Source organism: Pelobates fuscus, chromosome 10 (assembly GCF_036172605.1).
Source record: "Pelobates fuscus isolate aPelFus1 chromosome 10, aPelFus1.pri, whole genome shotgun sequence".
Classification (NCBI taxonomy): domain Eukaryota; kingdom Metazoa; phylum Chordata; class Amphibia; order Anura; family Pelobatidae; genus Pelobates; species Pelobates fuscus.
Window position 1 is genome coordinate 97,108,626 of NC_086326.1, and position 23,393 is coordinate 97,132,018.

Sequence of the window (23,393 nt, forward strand, 5' to 3'; positions counted from 1 at the left end):
GTCGGTTGCCGGGTTGGGAGGACCGATTCGGGTAGGGTATCCTCAGTTTGTCCTCGAAAATCGGGCCTAGTCTCGGGAGCTCTCTGAAAGCATGTCTGCTCAGCTCCCCGGTCAGGCCCCGCCCCCCTTTATTTATTTTTTTAATTAGTAATTTGGAAGAAAAGTTTAGGTGGTAATTTGACTTGGGAAGATATATATATATATATAAAAAATCAAAAAATTACCGGCACTCATGGACTTCTTTCATCCGATTTATTTTAGGTGAATATAGTCAGGTCGACGTTTCAGCTCCCGATCGGAGCTTTCATCAGGACACCAAAGACATATTACATGACATAAAACAAACATATATAGGACATATGAGACATATAAACCAATAGATACTGACCTTATCAGAAGATATGTATAATTGACTGTACTCAGATATTAATATTAATATGTACGATCAGATAGTTCTGTAGTTCATCAGGATTTTCGGCAAGCACTAACGATCGGAATGGTAGAACCCAATGTCACCGAGGGGCTGGCTCTACTTCAGAAGGGAGAGCTCTCCTGACGGTGGCTGGAAACACAGTAGCAACCCACGCTGAATGTATCAGCGGTTGTTAAGATACTGTGACGCTACCAGGACGTGGACCCGGCCTCCCGATCACATGACGCGGAAGTTCACACCGATGGCAGACATGCGCAATAGCGCCGAGTGCACGCCGAACATCAGAATGAACAGGATACAGCTGATAAGGTCAGTGTCTATTGGTCCTATGTCCTATATATGTTTGTTTTATGTCATGTAATATGTCTTTGGTGTCCTGATGAAAGCTCCGATCGGGAGCTGAAACGTCGACCTGACTATATTCACCTAAAATAAATCGGATGAAAGAAGTCCATGAGTGCCGGTAATTTTTTGATTTTTTATGAATTTGGAACTTGGCACCTGGTATCATAGTTTATAGTTGGAGTGCAAGAGTTTCTCAGTTTATTTATATATATATATATATATATATATATATATATATATATTTTATATAATTCTTTATTTTTGTTGTGCACAAAATTAATAAAAAGACTCAGTACGCCACAACAGCGGTATCAAGGTATATAGAAATTCAATATGCAATACAAGATGCAACATTTTATATTTAGGCACATTTTGTTTTAAGGTAAGAAATAGATAAGTCAGACTAGTGGGTTCAAGAACAGTAAGCTGAGCTGACATTGTAGGTTATTTAGTTAAGACATGAGTAGGCAAATATTCTATGTTTCTATGGACAAAGGTTTAAAAATAATATCAGGAAGTATTACTTTACTGAGAGGGTAGTGGATGCATGGAATAGCCTTCCAGCTGAAGTGGTAGAGGTTAACACAGTAAAGGAGTTTAAGCATGCGTGGGATAGGCATAAGGCTATCCTAACTATAAGATAAGGCCAGGGACTAATGAAAGTATTTAGAAAACTGGGCAGACTAGATGGGCCGAATGGTTCTTATCTGCCGTCACATTCTATGTGTGTTATATACTGGCACATTATTTATAAGATCAGCGAGCTGAGCTTAACACATTTTCTAGGCGATTATATATTAGTATACCACTGGCACCTTTAGTGTCCCTCCAAGGCCAAGGTGTGTAAGGCGAGTATGATAGAGTGGCGAAAAAAAACAAAGGCATAATGAAAAAGAGAAACCACAACACTAGAGGTTGTGTCAACAGTATAAGACGAATGAAACATGAAAACTAATGTTCAACAATAAAGTATAGATTGCATATCATGGTCGTGTTAGGATGCAGCCGTCGCCACTATCTCAGGGTGTGGGTGCAGTCTCTAATCTAACCAGCCGATTCCGGCCAGCGGCAGGGAAGACGCATATGCAAGATTGCCGAGGCAGCAAGCGGAGGTGAACATAGGTCTGAGATCGGCCGCTTCTCCTCTGCTCCGTCCACAGTAGGCCACAGCTGAGAGACTGTCCCTGGTGGGGTAGAGTCAAGATTTGAGGTTCAGGGTAGTCAGCAGAGATCCCCCCAACTCAGAGAGTGCCCATACGTGAAAGCAGCTGTTCAGTAAGCGAGGGATATCACCTCAAAAACAGTTAGACTCTTAGGAGCTCAGGCACAGCACGTCTGCTCTGCATGGGAGCCTGGCTCCACCCCCCCTTGGGAAGATATTCTGATGTAATGAGCTGTGCACCCTTATGTTATTGACCCACAAAGGAGGAGAGTAACAGACAACGGGTTGCCATCCAACTCTGAAAGTAATTAAAATATATTCGTTTATTTAAAAAAAAAAAAAAAAAAAAGGCCAGGGTTAGATAAAATGTATCAACTGCTTCCTGGTCTATGCATGCATTGCCGAGCCGATCTGAAGCAAACACAACTGAGAGGTGCATATCTGTTTTCTGCTTATTATTATTATTTACTTTATATTGTAGTAAATAAAAAAAGTAAACTCTAGCCTGGCGTATCATTTAAAACTGCCACTATGCAATACCGATCAGACACGACGATTTAGAATACATGTGGCATTTTATGTGTTCATTTACACACCATTCCCATCCCAGCACACACTTTGAAATCAGCTAAATCATTTCATAAACAAACAAAACTGAGTTGACAACTATTGGATTATATGTATATATATTATAGGGGTTTATATAAAAAAAAAAAAAAAAAAAAACACCTGTTTCTGTCTAATTAGAGATTTCTTTGCCAGAAGCTTAATGAAGCAAGGTGAATAGTCAGTGTAGGACCCACCTACGAGGTTCGCCTTGATGTGACAGGTGGGCATCCCTCTCATGGCCATTGGAGTAACTAAATAACCTCCATCTGTTTAGATATGCATGGGTATTTGGGAAGAGCGCAGGTAACTTTTTTTCCTTTGGTTTTTATTGAATGTATTGGGGCTGATGTGTACTGTGGTCGTACCTGCCGCCCAAGAGTAGTGGGAGTTTGAGTGCAGGACTTATTTTTGTGTAATTATTGGATTATGTTTGTGACACATTTTAACATAAAATGTATTATAAGATGAAACATGTATTTGTATGTGAGCACCTACTTTAACACTGAGAATACACATTTGTACGGGTTATTATTTACTCCAGGATTCTCTAGTTTATGCTAAACAGACTCTTGGAATGGAATACAATCACATACATGTGAATCACAGTATGTCTATTAAAGGAGCACTATATGGTTAGGAATGCCAAGATGTATTCCTAGCACTATAGGAACCCTCTGCCCCTCGGCCCAAGGTCCCATGCACCCCCTCCCCCTCCCCCCCCCCCCCCCATTCCCCAAACCCTGGCATTATAAAGGGTTTAAATAACCTTTAACCCCTTAAGGACACATGACAGAAGTTTGGTCCTTAAGGGGTTAAACAAACACTTACCTGATTCCAGTTCCTCCTTCGCTAGCAGCACCGTGCCTGCATTAGGCCTTTCCCATAAGAAAGCATTGACTCAATGCTTTCCTATGAGGATTCTAAAAACATGAGGACGCCCAGCTTCGTTTCACGGAGTCTAGTAGCTGTCTACCTCTAGTGACAGTCTGGTAGACAGCTACTAGAGGAGGTCTTAACCCAGCAATGTAAACATTGCAGTTTTACATTGCAGGACTAAGGTGGACAGGGACATTGCACCGAGATCACTTCAATGAAATAAAATGGTCTGGGTGCCTATAGTGCCCCTTTAACTCTCACACATCTCTGTGGACAGTCATCCGTTACAATAAAAATATGTAGCAATATCCACCCTATATGCTCTTTGCAGGTTACAACGCTATGAGCATAACAAAACACTAGTAGTTTTATAAATATAGTAAACTGCAAAATGTAGCAAAACAAATAATAATTACATATATTCATGGGTTTTGAAACACGATGGCCCAGAAATGATGTGTCTTATAAATTATTATATAGAATGGATTTCTGTCATTTAATTGTATACTTCTGCAAGGCTGTGTGTGTATTAGATGTTGCTATATAAACATGTAGTTGTGACAGATACCACTATATGCAATTAGGGCACAAATTATTACAATTCTGCACAAAACATCAGCTTGTTAAAATTTAAATGTCCGCAAAAAGTTTGTGCATCAAATGATATCAACCTGTCCTTCTATTCACTGATCTCGGAAACAGTTAACGTGTACTGCCCTGCCTCGACTTCTCCCATCACAGGGGAACAATGTGCACGTCTATGCAGCTTTTTCCTGTCTAATTGCCATTAGTGACAATTACAGGGATCCTTGCAAAAATTAACATGAGAGCAAGCACTAATTGTGGTGTATTTTCTACAGTATTGATGGCCCCCTGCCTGCTGCTGGAAAATGTACCAACAGAAATCAACGTGAAAGCAAAACAAAACATCTCATTATACCCCCCTCCTTCCATCTGCAGCTGACCTATGTTGTAATACAATGTCAGTTATACAGAGCTAAAAGTTAACTCCATAACTTGTGAAAATTTGATTCCTCGTTAATAAAAAACAATTAAAAAAAAATTATTTTACATTTAAAATATTTTATTGAGGATCTGGTCATGAGATATACAAATATATGCACTGATCAGGCTCTGGTCTTTTATAGCCAGATTACCTGTCAAGGGTTCTCAAGTACGTTGATACATAACAGTATACAGAAAACAGTACCCACAGATAACATTGTAGCTTGCAGGATTGTGTCCCTGTGCCAAGACATGGGTCATATTCTAAAATAACATTAGGCATTCTGCCTTCAGTCACCCGTACACATAGATGTAGAGTAAAACATTTGAGGGGGGTAAAGTGGCTTGTAGACCATTAATGGGTAGCATGTACTTCGTGAATTACGGAGATTTTTTTTATTTATTTTTTTTAATCTGTTCCCTCAACACTTGCTCCAGATAGTTAAGGGATCACTAAAGGGTCAGGAACACAAACATGTAAAACCACCATCTAGCCACCCTGGGCCTTTCATGCCTCCATAAATATAGCACAATCTTACTGTATTCAAGCCTGAAGCAGTAGATCTGCATGCTGTTTGCCACAGAAAAACAAGCAGTCTGCTGACATCATCAGAATTGGTAGCCTGATCCAATCACAGTGCTTCCCCATAGGATTAGCTGAGACTGACAAAGGGGCAGAGCCAGCATGATTCAAACACAGCCCTGGCCAATCAGAATCTCCTCATAGAGATTAATTGAGTCAATGAATCTCTATGAGGAAAGTTCATGCAGAGGGTGGAGATACTGAATGAATGGTTGCATTTTAGGCAGCCATGACCCAGTAAGGATCTCTAACGGACATCTCAGGAGTGGCCAGTGAAGTTATCACTAGGCTGTGATGTAAACACTGCATTTTCTCTGAAAAGACAGTGTTTGCAGCAAAAAGCCTGAAGGTAATGATTCTACTCACCAGAACAAATTCAATAAGCTGTAGTTGTTCTGGTGACTATAGTGTCCCTTTAATGTAATTTGTCCAATTTTGGTGTGGGGGAAATGCTATTTTCCTTTTGAGAAGATGACTTTAGCCTGTCCACTTGAAAAGCATGGTTAATGGGTCAATTAGATCTGGGTTTAAAAAAAATACAATTACATTTCTCCAGAATTGTTGCACTCCATGACATGCCGAAATGCAGTGTTGTTGGTCCACATTTCTCCTCCTATATTGTGGGCAATTTATTGAATCACATTGTTTTAGTTGGTATTGTTTGCCAGGTGGTTACATAGTTACATAGCTGAAAAGAGACTTGCGTCCATCAAGTTCAGCCTTCCTCACATATGTTTTTTGCTGTTGATCCAAAAGAAGGCAAAAAAAAAACCCAGTTTGAAGCACTTCCAATTTTGCAACAAGCTAGGAAAAAAAATCCTTCTTGACCCCAGAATAGCAGTCAGATTTATCCTTGGATCAAGCAGTTATTACCCTACATTGAAAGATTATATCCTTGAATATTCTGTTTTTGCAAGTATGCATCTAGTAGCTGTTTGAACATCTGTATGGACTCTGATAAAACCACTTCTTCAGGCAGAGAATTCCACATCCTGATTGTTCTTACCACTGGTTGGAAATTCCATAGGTACATGCCACGGTAAGAGGCCATCAGTAGCAATTTGTTTGGTTTGGTCACTGCAGTCAATTTTTCGCTTATCACTAAGGTGGATATTGAGGGGGTCCATTTTTCTAGGTCACCCCCAATGGAAAAAATAATTGGGCACTTTGCATAGTACAGTGTATATTTCTCTGTGATAGTTCTAATGTGAATCTGTCCTGAATATGTGACCCGGCTAGTGTCTTGAAAACGTGGTAAGATTGGGTGGATGAAACTTTGTACATGCTTTGCTTCAGCTGCCTTCAAAACAAAATATGAGTATTTTTCCTTTTACTGGGTGTGAGAAAGAATTTGTTGTGTGTCGTGAAATATGTTGAGGGTGTTTGCAGCATCCCTGTAGGAAGAGCAGGCTTTGGAGAAAGGGGAAATTCAGTGAGTCCCTACACCTATGTTTAATCTTGACAATAACCTTATTTCAATTGTGGTGGGAGTGGGTCACAGTTGACATGCGCAGGAATTGATGAGAAAGGTGTATAGAAACAAGAGATTACAGGGGACAAATGTTGTTCCAGAGAAGAATTAAACAAAAGGTGCAAGTCAGTCGTCTATGAAGGTTTAAAACCCAATTTGAACTTGCTGGAGGTGATTTAGAAAGATTCTTAGTCCTATTTTGCTCATTCTCAATAGCCTCCCAATGCTTTCCTAAGGGAAAACATTGGATGGTTGAGATAATTAAGAATAGCACTGGGGATAGTGAATCACCTTGGTATATGTCACATTTGATGTTCACTTGTGTTATTGTCCTGGAATTGGCATCTAGAGTTGTTTTCCATTGTTTATGAAGGCTCTTCGTTTCTTGTTAACCTTGCACAGAGCCAAGCATTCCAGTATCCATGTGTGTGGCCTTGTGTCATAGGCTTTCTTGTAGTCAATCCAGGCTGTACGCAGACCAGTCTTTGCTGGATATCTCCCTCTGTGATGGTGAAGGGTTCCGGTTCTGGTAGTTCGCCATGGCGGCTAGGATTTTAGACCTGGAGTATTTTTTAGAAATAGAGTAGGACATTTCCTCCATAATGCTTATGTTTTCCACTCTCTGGGTCCAGTTCTGCACTGTAGGGGGTTTACCGGTTTCCAATGAGCTGGAATAAGTTGGCTTGCTGTGGTGAGGAAGTGAGTGATCAGGGAAGAACTGTGTGTTGGGAGGGATGGTGGTAGCATGAGGAACAGGATAGATTCCGGTGTACACGGAATTTGCATGTTAGTGATTGTTTGAGTGAGTGTGTGCACGTATTTCCAAAATGTGTTTATTGGCACGCATTGACACCAGATATGGGATGTGTGTGTTAAGATGATGGCATATGCAGCTTGTATCAGATGTGTTCCTGTGAAGCTTGTGTAATGCAATCGGGTTATGCACCTATAGTTATTTTCGTGGGTGTTAAGGGTAGTGGAAGACTATTGTATCTTTCTTCCATTGTCCAAGGGAAATGGAGATCGGTAGTTCTCTTGACCATTTGTCAGAGAAGGGCAAGGGGTCTTGGGCGTGAGTGCATTATAGTAAACTGTACATAGATGAGAGGAGTTTCTTTTTCAGGGAGTGAGTTGAGCAGAGTTGATCTAGGTTTTCATGCGGTGGTTCTTTGATAAACAGGGCAATGATTCTCATCAGTATCATCTCAGTCTGGCTGATAGTGCTGTGGCTTTTTTCTTAGCTGTTTCCAGTGCCTCTGGTATGGGCATAGCCCTGTACATCCTCAGTATCCAGGATCTAACCACCACCTGTGAAGTTGATCCAGCTTCCTTCTGAGTTGTCTTTATTTTGGCTTCCAATCATAGTTTCAATGGTGGGCATTGCTTTTCTTTAAACCTGATTTTGTGTCCAATTGTGACACTAGCCTCCTCATGACTATGTTTAAACGTTGCGTAAACAGCTGCTTAAAGTAGATGACGGTCTCCCATTCATCCATAGTTTGACAGGTTTGATGTGTGAAAAGGCACTGAAATTGTAACAAACAGTTCTAAAGGCAGATATCCTATAAGCGAAACCATAACTTATTTGGCGTTGTTTCATATTCATTAGTATCATGTATGCAAGCCGCAAAGACACTATAGTACTGAATAAATTGTTATCTTTGCACTGAAATTAATATATACATGACGTGGGGGGAAGGTGAGTAAAAAACCCCTACCCATGTGATTGGAGGGGGACCGGTCACCTAAACACACACACACACACTCACACTCACTATCCGACACACACACACACTCGCTCACACACTCACTGACACACACTCGCATTCATGGTCACTGCAATAACAACACCCAGCCTCTGTACCTGGAGCTGGAGTGGTTCGGCTTTCCCTGGGATCCAGTGGGGCTTCAGTCATCTCCCTGTTCTGTTCCATAGAGCGCTGTTTAGTGATGCCGGGGTCGGAATAACGTCATATTCCGGCTCACGGCATCACTGGAGGACGCCCAAGGAAGCAGAGCAGAGAGGGAGATTACAGCTGCCTCAATCTTCCAGGAGCCTCCCGCCCGTGTGCACAGCCCACGCTATCCATCAGCTGGCCAGCCGACCGACCACCTGCTAATGCTCTCCCTGTAGCCGGGCGGACGGCCGACTGACCACACGCCCATGCTCTTTATGAGCCAGCCACCTCCACTCATGGGCAGCCAACCACCTCAGGGGCTGAGTGGACTAACAAATCCCAGGCGCCAGGTCTAAAATCCTAGCCGCCATGGCGAACTGGCGCCTGGGATTTGTCGAGCCCTGCGCTAGACTTATGAGTTACACTAGTCCTGCTCTGATACAATACATTATGCTAAAGTATAAAATTATTACAATATCAGCACAGAAAAATACAATAAATAGTTTTTTTTTTTAAATAAAAAGATTTGAGCATACGGATCAACACAACAGAGAAATGGTACCTGGAAAACTGGGAGACTTCGGCAGCATGTTTCAATAGACACAAAGTGCTGTGACTGGGTGACACACAAAGCTGGGACCAGGGCACACACACAGTACTGGGATTGGGTGACATTTTCAGTGGACACACAGTGCTGGTATTGTATTGAAAATGAGCTTTGCCTTTATGTTCCTTTTTACCGTTATATCCTAGTGGTTAGGGGCTTTGATTTTGACACTGGCAACTGGTGTTCATTTCTGGTATGGGTGTGAAATCTACACATATACATATATATCTATATATCTTTGTTTAACATTGTATTGACGATGCACTAACTTCAGGTGGAAGGGGTTTTCAATCACTATTTTTTCCCCACCATTATCTCTTTGGATTTTGCTTTGCAAGTACTGCCAAGCCTCAATAACAAGCCAGTAACCAACCGTATGCTGATGATTTGCATTAATAATGAAACAGCTGTCCATGAGTGGTTCACTGGCTTTGCATCTTTTCCTGAGTTGTGTCACAAAGCCGTTGTATACAGCAAACACAAACTTCAAGGAATTCATGTCTAAAATGGAATGAGGCAAACATGTGATTCCTTGTTGAAGTAATTTGCATATGCCCACCCAGAATCCTTTGCGATAGTAACATTACTACAAATTTATGATTTCAGTGGGAAAAGCAAGTCTTATGGCTTGACTGGTGTGCAGATCTTTCTGTTTAACATTGTATTGATTTTTTTTACTATGATTTTGTTCGTTAAATCAGATAAAAACTAACCTTGTTGGAGATATAGAAAACAGTGTATATATTATTTTACATGGACCAACACATAAGTAAACCGATTTAGTCCAGCATTTTCACTACACAGAAACACAATAAGTGAAATAAATGTGTTTTTTCCATATTTCAATAAGGGTATCCTCAAAATATATTAGGAAATATGGTATTGGAATATGAATTTGACAATTGCAATAGACATGTGGAAAAATAAAGAGTAGAACAAAACTGCATACCCCCTTAAATCTGATATGCACACAAATGAGCAGGAAAGAAAACAACCATGCATGAACTTAACTCACAACGTTCACATTATGAAATCACTGTTCTACCCTCTAGGCTACTTTCTAAATATAAACTTAATTTGAGATTGTAATACTTTTGAACTATTATACACGAGATGTCCAACTCAGACACCCTACTGATATTAAATGAGACGTTTCAAAAACCCCTACTAGGAGCAGACTGAGCATTTTTAAAGCTGGGCAAATTTCACAAATGGCCCAAGTTTTACACATGCCCAGTTACTCTTAACAGCATATTCTGACAGCCATAAATCATTATAATAATAATAATAAAGGGACTAATTTTGTGTGTATAGTTGCACTTCCCAGACAACCAGCTGTGGGGGTTGGTGACTGGTGAGAGAGCTGTCAGCCAGTCACGTTGTCTCACCTTAATTGTAGATGGACCCTACCCTAATTTTCGTATGGAGTTAGTATTGAGGACCTATGTTAAATCCTCTCCAAACTAATTTTTTTTTCTTTTTTTAGTATCTTACAGAGATCTGTCGACAACTGCTGAAGACTGATTTAAATTAAAGTATATAGGCTTTTTCTTATAAAGATTGTGCCACAGAATGCCTTGTGCCATATAATTTATGTAATATGTGACTACAAGGACATGACCTATACACAAAACCTGCATTAAACTACATTTGGTTTAGTGCCGATAGTATCCCTTTAATGTCTTTGTGTGTTTTGCCCAGAATTGGAAAATCCGTTAGTAACACGACTGCATATGCGCACACACTCTATACATACACACACACACACACACACACACTCTCAAACTTTATGTATCAATATATAATGTAATCATATTTGAAAAAAATTAAGATTGTATAATCTACAGGCACTTATGATGTAAATCTGGCCTGGTTGTCATCTGAACATTAACGTCTTCCCAACATCATGTCATGCTGTACCCAAACTAATTCCAAAGATCTTACCTTGCTTTCTTTTGGCTTTACAACTTTCATGAAGGCGCCTCTGGATATTGCCTCTTCGTGTTCTTTTTTTGTAACCTTGCTGGCATCCAAAAATTTCAAGTTTGGAAGCTTGTACAGCACAAAGTACCTGAAAAAAGGGTAACAAATAAGTGCACAGATAAAACAAAATAAAATGGTGAGGTACCAGTTACAAGAACTAATTAAAGCTTAACCCTGTATATAATGGTTCATCAGGACACACGATGGAGTACATTTCAATTCAGTCAGTATCAACTCACTAACAGTTTCACAATTTTGCCCAGTGTCACTTGAATATTTGAATGCAATCACAATCCAAAAATGTGGAAACCTTTCTCTGGCATTAATGCAAAAGTTATAAATGTTTATTGACCAAAAAATATGCTTAATTTAATTTAATTTCAGTAATCACCTCCAAACAAAATGGCAGCATAAAAAGAGAGCTCCGCTCGTCTAAGCCCTAAATAAGCACGTTCTCATTGAATTTTCCATCTCTTACACTGCTAATGGGGAGACCACGCCACACTGATAATACCCAGACCCCCAGGAACTTACAATCCGGTTCCAAGACTGGCCCTATGGATGGGTTTCTATATACCTGGGGCCGACCACAAGGTATTGGACTCAAACATGACACCATCTCCACCATTCTCCCCAATGGGATCGGGACAGGCCTCTCTGGACAGCATTTGCACTGAACTATGATCCCTTGCCGCCGGGAAGGTAACTAAACAAGACCATCAAAGCCAAAATGACCTTAATTCGCACAGAGGTAAATGAACAAGGTACACGGATACAAGCCCAGGAACAAATCACTTGAGATCTCACAACCTGGGTCGCGGCATCTGATCAGGCACTAGCAAGGCAGGGCACTTTACTCCTGGAGATGCGCCGCGAAATGGAAGACCTAGATAACCGTGGACGCAGATGCAATTTGAGTGTGCGTGGCCTACCCGAACCCGAAGGCCCTGAAGATGTGGAGCACCTACTCACCTCACTGTTTCGCTTCATTGTTGGAGAAGACTCACTGGCAGTCTACGATTTTGTGAGGGCCCATCGTGCTCTACGCCTGAGGTCAGAAAATCCGACTCCCAGAAATATAATTTGCTGCTTAAGCTCCTTCAAACAGAAGGAAACAATTATGCTCAAGGCCGGCATCAGAAATCTGTGGGAGTTTCAGGGTGCCCAAGTGGCGATCTACAACAATCTCTCTTCACTTACCTTAGAAGCGAGACGGGCGCTAAGACCGGTGACCGCGTTGCTCCAGGAACGCAGGATTCCATACCGCTGGGGATTCTCATTCTGCTTGTCAGCCAGTCATCAAAATGAATGGATCAACCTCCAGTGGCCGGAAGAAGTACAGGGATTCCTCGACAGACTAAAGCTGCCGCCACAACCCGTGGTCAATTGGGTCCTGAGACCCTCAGACCTGAAGTCATGTCCGCAAAGAGTCCCACACCGCAGGAGTGGGGAATCTCCAACGGTCCCCCTGTCCCGACGGTCCCCAGACCAGGTACACTCAATGGAGTAAGCATGGCATCCACCCCAGGAGGGCCCCGGCTGCGCGTGAAGGTAATCTCTAATCCACTGCCCCACACTACCTGACACGCGCGGCCCATGTCGGATCTCATGCATGTTGGGAGGGGATACACTACCTTTGGGTAGTGGTTCGTCCTGGGTTTGACCCCATAGCCCCCCAATGATGCCCACTGGGATCCATGAGGCACACCCCGTTTCAATATAGGCAATGTCAACCACACGGATCGCCTTTGCAGACCTCCCCCCCAACTTTGTTTATATGCCCTGGTCGCCAATGGTCACCCCCCCCTTCCCTTTTTTAGCTTTGTTTTTGATGGGGCCCCCACAGGACACAGTAATCACCTGAAACCCTGACATCCTTCTCTCCACTGTGAGCTGGGAACCTAATATTGCTTTGGGTGGGTTAAAGGAACTGGGCGCCGCCCTTGCCAGCCTCTCCCAGACTCACAACCGGAGCCTTCACGTCTACCGACCCCACTGTCCTCTGGAGACAGGTCAACCATAATCACGGACTTCTCCATTGACTCGGTACAGAACAGTTGCGGCCTACTTCCGATCCCGGGAGAGGGGGTCCCCTCCCTTCTCCCCCACTCATCTCCCCCAACTCCACTACAGTCCCACACACCCCCTTTCTTACCTCCACACCCACAGGCGGGGTGGGGAGACCGGGGGAGGGCGGGGGATGACCGGAGCAAGGTCTCCTCGATCTGATGAACTTCTCCTTGTCCATTACGAACACCCCTGGGTACATCGACATGATTTGTAGGACATAACAGCTTGCCGACAAGGAGTAACATCACTCGGGCTGACCCATTGGGAGGGGGGGAAGGGAACTGCAACGAGGGCCATAGTGAACTAGGGTGCAGGTGGGGCCAATACCTGGGGTGGATAACTCTTAGACCCACCAGAGGGTTAGGCTATTAAATGACATACATTCCACCACCACGTCTTTTTACTTCACACTTGCTTAACTGGACGACTGGTGAGATAAGGGATCAATACTCAACCCATAACCCCAACTGACATAACATGACAAAGGGTAGGACTTTTCTTTCAGCGGGGCAGACGAGTGGACAATTTCTCTTTAGGACATATTATATTCTCTTTTCACATAGAAATTCACATTTGATACACACAGTTAGGAGCAGAGCCACACACTCCTCGTACACTCGTGTGTGTCTTTAGAGTGGTGTGGTGTTGTCGGCTAGCTCTACCGGTTGGATTATCCGGGGCAAGCCTAGACATCCCTCACTGCCACACGAGTATCCTCTCGACAAAGGGGAGATCACCAAGGGAATTACCTACCCGTAGAGGGAGCTACTTTTCTGTCTACCTCTCTCTCTCTGTACTCAACTTTTACTTTGTCTATTTGTTGGAGCCTCCTCTGTCGTCTCCCACCTAGCACCTGTAGGGGTGGGACATGGCAGGGGGACCCCCATTATCCCTAACCCAGGCTTACCCCTAACAATTCCTCTGACCCATGTACAAAGTACCCTCGCCACTAGTTTTGGAGGGGCCTGTTTGCCAGCCTCCTACCCTGTGACTATGGCCCTGCAATAGACCTGGCTAAAATACTTTATACAGGCTCCGTTCATGCAATTGGGACTATATGGTTTGTTTACCACACGAACCAGAGACCACCCTGGAGCTTGTTAACACCTATTAACAACTTGGAACGTTTCTTACCACAGTGTTCCAATTGTTCGTCTGGGTAGCCGCAATTCCTATGGACAACCACGAGGTGGCGGCCATCTTGTTCGCTTGAACGCAGGCAGCAGTGTTTGGGCATGAATCTCATGGAACTAAAATCAGATACAGAAACTCCCGAACACCGCTGGACTTCCTTCATCACCTGTGTTCGGTTCTATACCACTTAGAAGGGCACTGATCAGTGGGATTATTCGTGTGGATGAAGGGAACAAGCTCCAGGGTAAGACTATTGACTCTGTTCGGTAGTTTGTTCATTTCAACCTACCGAACTAGACCGACCGCAAGCCCTGATTTTCTGGAACTGTTTTGGGCATGAGACCATGCCTGCGGTCGGTCAAATAAGTGACTTCCATAAAATTCCTGAACCCCATAACTGATCTGGGTGATTTTTGAATATGTTGATCACCCAGATCAGGGATATCAGGGGATGTAACATTTGTGGGGGTATTATGTGTTTTGGCATACTTTTGAGACTTTATAGAAATGTATGTTTTTTTCTGCCTGGAGATAATTGGGTTAATACAGTATCTGACTCAGTTATCTCCCAGGCAGAGAGGAGAGATTGTATGTTGTGTGGGAGTGTCGTGCATTGGAATACTATTCTTATTGGTCTGTGAATATTGCCACTCAGTTCCACACAAGGTCCATATAGGCATACCACTTGCATGGTGATTGTCATAAAAGGCCAAGTGTGGCACCATTAAAATCAGTTCCTCTTCACCCTCAACACGCAGCCTCGATTTGTGATTGTAGGGAACAGCTATACTGCTATAACCACTATCTCTTATAAGAGCTTCACAGATATACTATCTTGGAGGAGAGGCTTTCCCACTGAGAGCTTGATCCAGTTGTTTAAACCCTGGTGGGAAGGGACGGCGAGACCTAAGCCAAGCTGCGGCGGCTAGAGGGGCTATGGTGCTGATGGCGTCTGGTGTTTATGGTACTCAAAGCGACTAGGAGGCAACGATTGGCGGAGGTACCCAGTCTATTACAAAAAAATTCCCAACAGGCTTGTACTCCACCAAGTCCTGATGTGGTTTGAAAGCTCCATTGAAATAGGGGCCACTTTGGAAAAAGCCATATCCGTACTATACCAACTTTTTCGGACGGAAGACAAACTTACGACGATGACATTTAAGAGGCAGTGGGAAGGCTTCTTGGGCACACAGATTACGGACACACAGTGGGAAAAAAGTTCTCATCCTGAATCACAAGCGCTTAATCAGTTCCAGAAGAGACAAATTACAAGCTACTGTCCGGCTGGTACCGCACGCCAAGTCTTTTCCACAGGATTTTCCCTGCAACCTCACCTCTTTGCTGGAGGTGTGGACAGAGTGAGGGGACAATGGCGCATATCTGGTGGAGTTGCCCTCAAATTGTTCCTTTCTGGGGCATGGTGTGAGATACCATGTCCAAAATCTACAGAGAACCACACCAGCTAACTGCGGAACTGGCACTTCTACACCTATGCACCAATCTCAACCTATAAAAAAAAATCATAACGAGACATCTCAACGCGGCTAAAGCCCTGATTCCCGCCATGTGGAAACAAATTATTGCTCCCACCAGGGAACAGTGGCTGGGCCAAGTAGGAGAGATACAAGCTGCGGAAGCAACTCAGGAAGCGCTGCGGGGTTCAGGAGACAAACAAGCAGATTGTTGGCAACCATGGTTCACATATATAGCAGGTAGGATGCGAGGGGGCATCGGACAGGAGCGGAGCTGGGAAGGTGGGCGGAAGGCAGAGCCCACAGACGGATGAACGACGACATGCCAAAGCACCTTCAATCACCGGATCTACCATAACATACTCTATTCTTCTCAACTACTTTCTCACGCTATCTTTTTCTCTTTTTTCTCTCTCTCTCTTCTTTCCCTGCCTACCTTACATCACGAGTTTATCCAATCTAAACCTCATGCACCCCGGTAGTATGTGTCATTAACCTGTTGTGTTCCAAATCGGAATTAAAACGTTATTGATATTTATATTTAAGACAGTTCAGGTCAGACATTTAAAGGGAAACTATAGTTCCAGGAAAACAAACTTGTTTTCCTGGCACTATAGCTTCCCTCTCTGTCAAGGCCCCCGGCCGCGGCGCTGAAGGGGTTAATAACTCCTTCAGTCACTTACCTGGTTCCAGTGCCGATGTCCCTCAGCGCTGGTTCAGCTCCGCCCACGCTTCTCCCCCGCTGACATTATCATTAGCATAGCCTTGTGACGTAGCTATCGAACATTTTCAGGGTATTGGTAAATTGTTAGAAAATGGGTTTCAGTGGTTCTGTAGTTAATCAAGTCCTTTTGGTGTTTAATTTGGCAGGTGTCTGAAAATGAATGTGTCTATAACTGTTCTTCAGAACGATTGTTATTATTTAAGCTTGAATGTTATAGTAAGGTAAAGTAGCAGTGCGTTTTACTGAACCAATACCAGTGATTGTGCTTAAGAAAAGTATTGGACAAACGATATTGTTTACACTTTGACATCAATAATTACCTAGTGTATGGTTGGTCTTGGTAAATGTACAAAAAATGTACACTGATTATTTTTTTAGGCATTATCAGCACTTCCTTCTATATCAGCTGTTAATATTCAAGTTTATATAAAATGTAAAGTAAGATCCGAAATGCACACACAGTACTATCCCTTGATATCAGCCACTTCCGTAGAGGTCCATTTTGATATTTGTGCACTTCGGAATTGTAATGGTGGGTAGAAGATGGCATCACCAAGGACTGTTTTTCCAAAATTTCGGGCTAAGTAACAAAAATATCTTTTCACTATTGTTTGTCAATGTCATCTATGTGCTTACCACCCTTAAAATGTTCTAAATATTTACAGGACCAGCAATAAAGTGAGACTTTTGCATGAACGGCAACTCTAAAACTAGTGTGGTGACATCAGGACATATTTTGTCAAAAGAGACATTAAAGCCTAACTGCAGGGCAGGTTTTCCATTTCACTTGTACATGACAGGATGTTGATTGCATGTTTTCCTAGCAAGGCACTTTAAAATACAGACAAAACCTCATAAAAATTAAAGTGAAAGGTGGGTGAAGAGCAGTGAGAACCGAGTGCAGGCAAGCCTCTGTGTAGAGGTCACTCCAACCACAAATGTAAATACCAAAAACTAGAAAGCACAGGGCACCACAGTCACTATATCGGCAATATTAAATAGGGGTAAAAAAGGAGTGTAGATGATGAGGTAAAGAGCAGCAAGCGTTTATTAATAACAAAGTATACACACTCACAGCACACTCAATGTGCAATATATCAAGAATATAAAATGTACAAGTATAAAAAGGCCACAACGGGCCAGGGACCCTTCGGTATAGCAGCTTAACACAACATGGTATTGGACTGCATGGAAAAGTGCAAGTGCCAACGTGCAAGTCAAATAGAAATGAAGTGCTCAGAGTCAATCACTTTCGGGCTCAATATACAATAAGCCAAAGGCAAAATATTGCACAAGTAGTGTAAAAAAACAGCATACATGCAAATAAAACCGCTAGTACCAAAAAAAAAAAAAAAAAAAACCTCACAAAACATATTGTTTATAAGTGGTTCTCATACACACACAGGATTTCATTATAAGACTGCAATATGGTTATAGTGGATGCATTGGAAAATACAAACAGAAGTAAAAGTTAAAGGGACACTCCGGGCACTATAACAACTTCATCACAATTAAGTAGTTATGGTGCAAGCAGGTCTATGACACTGGCTTACCTCAAGGGCTCTAAGCCTTAAATGGTTTATCCCAGAATTCTTTAGTCTGGTGCCCATTAGTTACGCTACAGAACTTCCTTTCTTCATCTGATGTATCAAACAGGAAGACTGCGAATGGGCTGAGATCATCAGCCAAGCGTACATATTTTTATCACTCGTGTTACTGATATTAGCGGTGCTCAGGCTTAGACTTCTTGTTCGAAGTATAGAACAAAGAAGTTCAGGGGCAGAGCTATCAGGTGCTAGACCAGGCATAGGCAACCTTGGGCACTGCAGATGTTTTGACTACACCTCCCATGATGCTTTGCCAGCATTATGGGTGATGTAGTCCACAACATCTGGAGTGCCGAAGGTTGCCTATCCCTGTGCTAGACTGAAGACTTTGTGGTTAAACCGTTTGTTAATAGTTTAACTCCTTAAGCCGACACCCAGAACCTCCACTTACCATAACCACATTTAGATGAAGTTGTTATGGTGCCCAGTGTGTCCCTTTAACAGTCACTTAAACCTAACTAGGCCTCTTCATTCTGGCCACATGTAACCTGGTTAGTGGCTGCACGTAAGCTGAAAATGTATACACTGTGCATATCACTGAGAATTCTAGTAACATGTCTAGTTAATAGGATATGTAATAGATTTAACACACCAAAAAAAGTAAAAGACAAGATTTGCGAGCTGAGCTGTACACGTAATGTAAATTTGAGAACGCAATCTACTTATGCGATTTTCTATAATCTGCATTAAATTTAAAACATAATATTACACCACACTACCGAAGACTGCGGTAACACAAATTAGATTTTTATTTTAAATCTAAAAAAAAGATAAGAGGTTTTCTTAAAGCCCAACAGTGCCTCCCACATTGCTAGCAAAGAACAAGGATCCTGGTAACATAAAGAGTGTCTGCAGTATGAGAATTTGAGTGTCAGAGGGCAGACAGAAGTCACAGTCTCAGGTAAGAGAACCAGGTGGGGTGAGTGCACAACAAGGATTTTAATGACTAGATGAAAGAGGCCATCCAAGAGGGACTGTACAAACAAAGAAGTCGGCAGAAACAGAGGCAAGTTTGTCATCGCTGGCTGGGTATGGATCACAGCACAGGACGAAAGGAGGACTCAGTCACTCTCATTGAGCAGGGAGACGTAGGAGGATAGGGGATGACAGCTGCTGTCTACATGGGACTCTCTGTCTGGGGAATTTGGTATTGTCAGAGGTGAAACATGAAAAGTAACCAAGTGACATCCTGTGACTAGAAGACCAAGAGAGGCTGCTTTCTAGCCAAGGCTCTGCTTGTGGGACACTTCATAGTTTGTACGCACACACATACACGGGGCCAAGAAAACACTGCATATGTCAAATTACTCTAGCTACAACTTCTATATCACAGCTGACTCGGAATACATTTGGATTATTCTTTATAACTTCCAAGAACACATCAGTTAAAGCTAGGCGAATAGTGTATTTACTCACACAGGGAGACTATGTCCCTGGCTCAAAAAGTTAGATTGCTATCCCAGACATTATTTATTTATTTATATAATATTTTACCAGGAAAGATACATTGGGATTTCTCTCGTTTTCAAGTTTGTCCTGGGTTACTATATTGTGTTATAAAACCTCAGAAATGTCAAACGTGTTACTACATCTTTGCATCTCTGATCACTGATGCAGACGTAATGCAGAGGAGGAGTGGCGGCGGAGGAAGAAGCAGCGATGTGGGACATGTCGCTGCCTCTGGTAAGTGACTGAAGGGGTTTTTACCCCTTCAGCAACCGGGGATTCGGAGGTGGGAGGGAGAGGGGACCTGCATTGCCAGGAAAACGGATGTGTGGGGTTATCATCTCAGTCCAATGCCTGCTAGGTAATGTAAAAAAGCTCAGATGGGTAGGCTTTAGGTTAATCAAACATAAAAAAAGAGCTTGACACCAAAGACTCTTTGCACCATAATCACTACAATGAGCTACTGTGGTTATGGTCCTTAGAATGTCCCCTTAATGAACTACAGATTTATGGCATGCTATTGCAGTCTGTCATTATCGGTCAATAATATTACTGAAACTTTTATTGGGCCAAGACCTACATTAGACCATACTACTGATATGGTCACAGTTTGACAGATTATGCAATATTTTTACATATTACAGAATTTAAAACATGCCCAGCAATTTGTAAAAGGAAACAAAATATTAACATATTTTCAATGCAACTGACTTACGTATGTCATAACTAGCTGACTCAATAGGCAATATAAATTATTATAAGGGCTTTAAAACCTGCTTATAATCAGAGGCAAAACATTCTTTCAATTTACAGTGTGTGTCACACTGGCATAACCCCTTAAGGACCAAACTTCTGGAATAAAAGGGAATCATGACATGTCTCACACGTCATGTGCCCTTAAGGGGTTAAAGAAACACTGTAGTGTAAGGAATACAAACGTGACAACTCTAGTGTTAAACTAAAGGAAAACTATAGTTACCTAAATTACTTTAGCTAAATAAAGCAGTTTTAGTGTATAGATCATTCCCCTTCAATTTCACTAATCAATTAATTGTCATTTAGGAGTTAAATCACTTTGTTTCTGTTTATGCAGCCCTAGCCACACCTCCCCTGGCTATAATTGACAGAGCCTGCATGAAAAAAAAACTGGTTTCACCTTCAAACAGATGTAATTTACCTTAAATAATTGTATCTCAATCTCTAAATTGAACTTTAATCACATACAGGAGGCTCTTGCAGGGTCTAGCAAGCTATTACCATAGCAGGGGATAAGAAAATCTTAATTAAACAGAACTTGCAATAAAGAAAGCCTAAATAGGGCTCTCTTTACAGGAAGTGTTTATGGAAGGCTGTGCAAGTCACATGCAGGGAGGTGTGACTATCGTTCATAAACAAAGGGATTTAACTCCTAAATGGCAGAGGATTGAGCAGTGAGGCTGCAGGGGCATGTTCTATACACCAAAACTGCTTCATTAAGCTAAAGTTGTTCAGGTGACTATAGTGTCCCTTAAGTATTTAGGTTCGCGGACCCTCCTACATCGCTTTGAAAAAGTGATTTTACTCACCTTGAATCCCACGCGGTGCCAGTCTCGCAGATACTTTCGACTATATTGCCAAGAATTTCATCATCTTAGCCAAGTCAATGCTTTGCCATAGGAAAGCATTGGGAGGTTGTTGTGTGTGTGCGGCAAAACGCCTCAATGCGCCAATCAGCATCTCTATGGGGAATGTTCAACGCCTTCATGCAGAGCGTGGAGACGCTGAATGGCAGTGCTGTACAATGTGCAGCACTTACCTAGGAAGTGGTCATCTGAGTGACAGCCACTGGAGGTTTTACTAGGCAGCACTGTAAACACTGCCTGTTCTCTAAAAAGCCTGCAGAGAGATACAATACACACAAGGACAACTACATTACGCCGTCGTGGTTCTGGTGACTATAGTGTCCCTAAGGCCCTACTGAGCCGAACGGCTGCCATCATGTAGTCATGAAAAAACGCTGCTGTTATTTACGTAGCTTAGTACCTGGCCTTCTGTAAATATATCATTTTATACAGGCATGTTACACCTACTGCTATTCAAACAAGCATATGGGATTACATATGATCTCTGTATTTTTACACATGAAACTCTAGAATCGCCTTAAAAGTCTGAATTTCAACAGTTCTACCTCATCATTGAGTTTATGTTTCATATCCAACCAACGCGCTAGCAGTAACTGCTAAAACAATCTATGCAATAAAGCCTATTCCCTTTTCACAATTTGTTTGTACATATTTATTTGCTGGGTGTTTTATTGCATATAGTTACATAGATCATATTAGAATGAAGAAATACACCGCAAACAGGTTTCAATTACCCTTTTACTTGTACATAATGAATTGATGGTTTGATGTTAGCGTGAGCCTCATGGGCAGAAAATACAAGAAAATAATATGAAATCCAAATATATGTTTGTATTCCCCCTTCTTTTTATTACAGAATGTCACAAGACATTAACACGGTACACCCTCTGTGGCATATACCTTAGTGAAAGTAGGTTAACCGGAATTCTAAAGCAGTTCTAAGACTGCATTTCTGAGTTACTGGTTTACAGTGCTTGCTTGGACACAAGTCCCAGCCACTGGGTCACTATTGCTGCTCGTGTTAAGTAATGTCAAACTGTGGCTGTAGCCTAGGTATGTACACATTCCTGCCCCCACGTAACCCTAAGAAAAACTCAAGACATGTGAGGCATTGCCAACATATGTTCTACTAGTGGCACTTTGTAAAAATGTTTTATATCCTGTCCTGTTTCTTCTCCTCTCACTTCCTGCTTAGATGTAAAGTATACAAGCAGATGGTGCCTTGTTTTGCAGCCAAATCCATAACTGCTTCAGGGGGCCTATTACAAAAGTTTAAGATGAAGCAGACTATGCTGAAGGGTTAGGCAGCCGTATTTCTCATAGCTTTCATATATAACCTCAGCAATGCTGCAATCTATTATCTAAGAGAATATGACCTGAAGCATATTCCCCAGAACATTTGACAAGAACTCTACAACGACAGCAGTTAAACTCTCACACGGAGGAATTCACATTCCCAGATAAAGCATTCTTACAGCCAAAATGGCTACCCATTACAATGGTTCCACCGGCACCTTTACCATACAGTAATGACCGTACTGGTAAAAATAATCCCCTTAACTGCTCTTGACAAAACCGTGTACATCTTTCTACTAAACACAAAATTGTAAAGAGCAGGAATATAGTTATTTCCTGAATGACAAGTGCAAGCAACAGGGTGTATGTGTGAGTGTGTATGTATTTGTGTATAACTGTACTATTTAAACGTACACATATGCTACACATTGTGTAACATTGATAATGATGTATTCTGCACAAATATTCCCCCTCCCCATAATAAACAGGGAACAATGCATGGCTTGCCAGAGCTCATGTATGTTTCAGTGCTGCCCTAACAAAGTAAACACAAACCCTGTAAATTCCTTTTTTACTAAGAAGCTCTTTAGAAGCCCTGTTAACCCTGCATGAAATGTTCTAGAATCTTTAGGAGTGAAGAGACGGTACCTCGGAATTATTGCATGTCTTGGGATACGGATTTTTTGAGGAGTAAGTGAATGTATTTCTAAATAATTAGTATGCTTGAAATCGTTATTTTTCAATGGTAGGAGGAATTGGGCCAGAGACTGAATCCAAGATAAGCCTATGAGATGATCTGTCTAATTCTAACTAGACAAATAAGAGATGGTTCTGCCCATCACACTGGCACTGTAAAAAGGAGCTATAATTAGTGTAATATTATATACTTAATTGACACCTTTAATAGCTAATCAAGCTATTACACTAGATCCTTACTATCCTAACACTACCACTAACACTACTACCCTAATCTTTACACTCCCTCTTAAAGGATCAAAAATATAGGCTGGGCAACTAGGCAGCGAGGCCAAGTATACGCACCAGGATTAC

The 23,393-nt window shown here is 42.1% G+C and overlaps 1 protein-coding gene across 4 annotated transcripts in view; it reads right to left on the reverse strand.

Annotated features, from left to right (window-relative positions):
- The window catches only part of LRMDA (leucine rich melanocyte differentiation associated), a 750,926-nt gene that overhangs the window by 257,480 nt on the left and 470,053 nt on the right, over nucleotides 1-23,393 (reverse strand). For 3 of the 4 annotated variants that reach the window (XM_063435367.1, XM_063435368.1, XM_063435370.1), the window contains one exon: nucleotides 10,934-11,060. The exons of the other annotated variant lie outside the window; for it this stretch is intronic. In XM_063435367.1, the coding sequence (XP_063291437.1) occupies nucleotides 10,934-11,060 (127 nt within the window). The remainder of the gene's footprint in view (nucleotides 1-10,933; nucleotides 11,061-23,393) is intronic. 4 annotated transcript variants of the gene reach the window in all.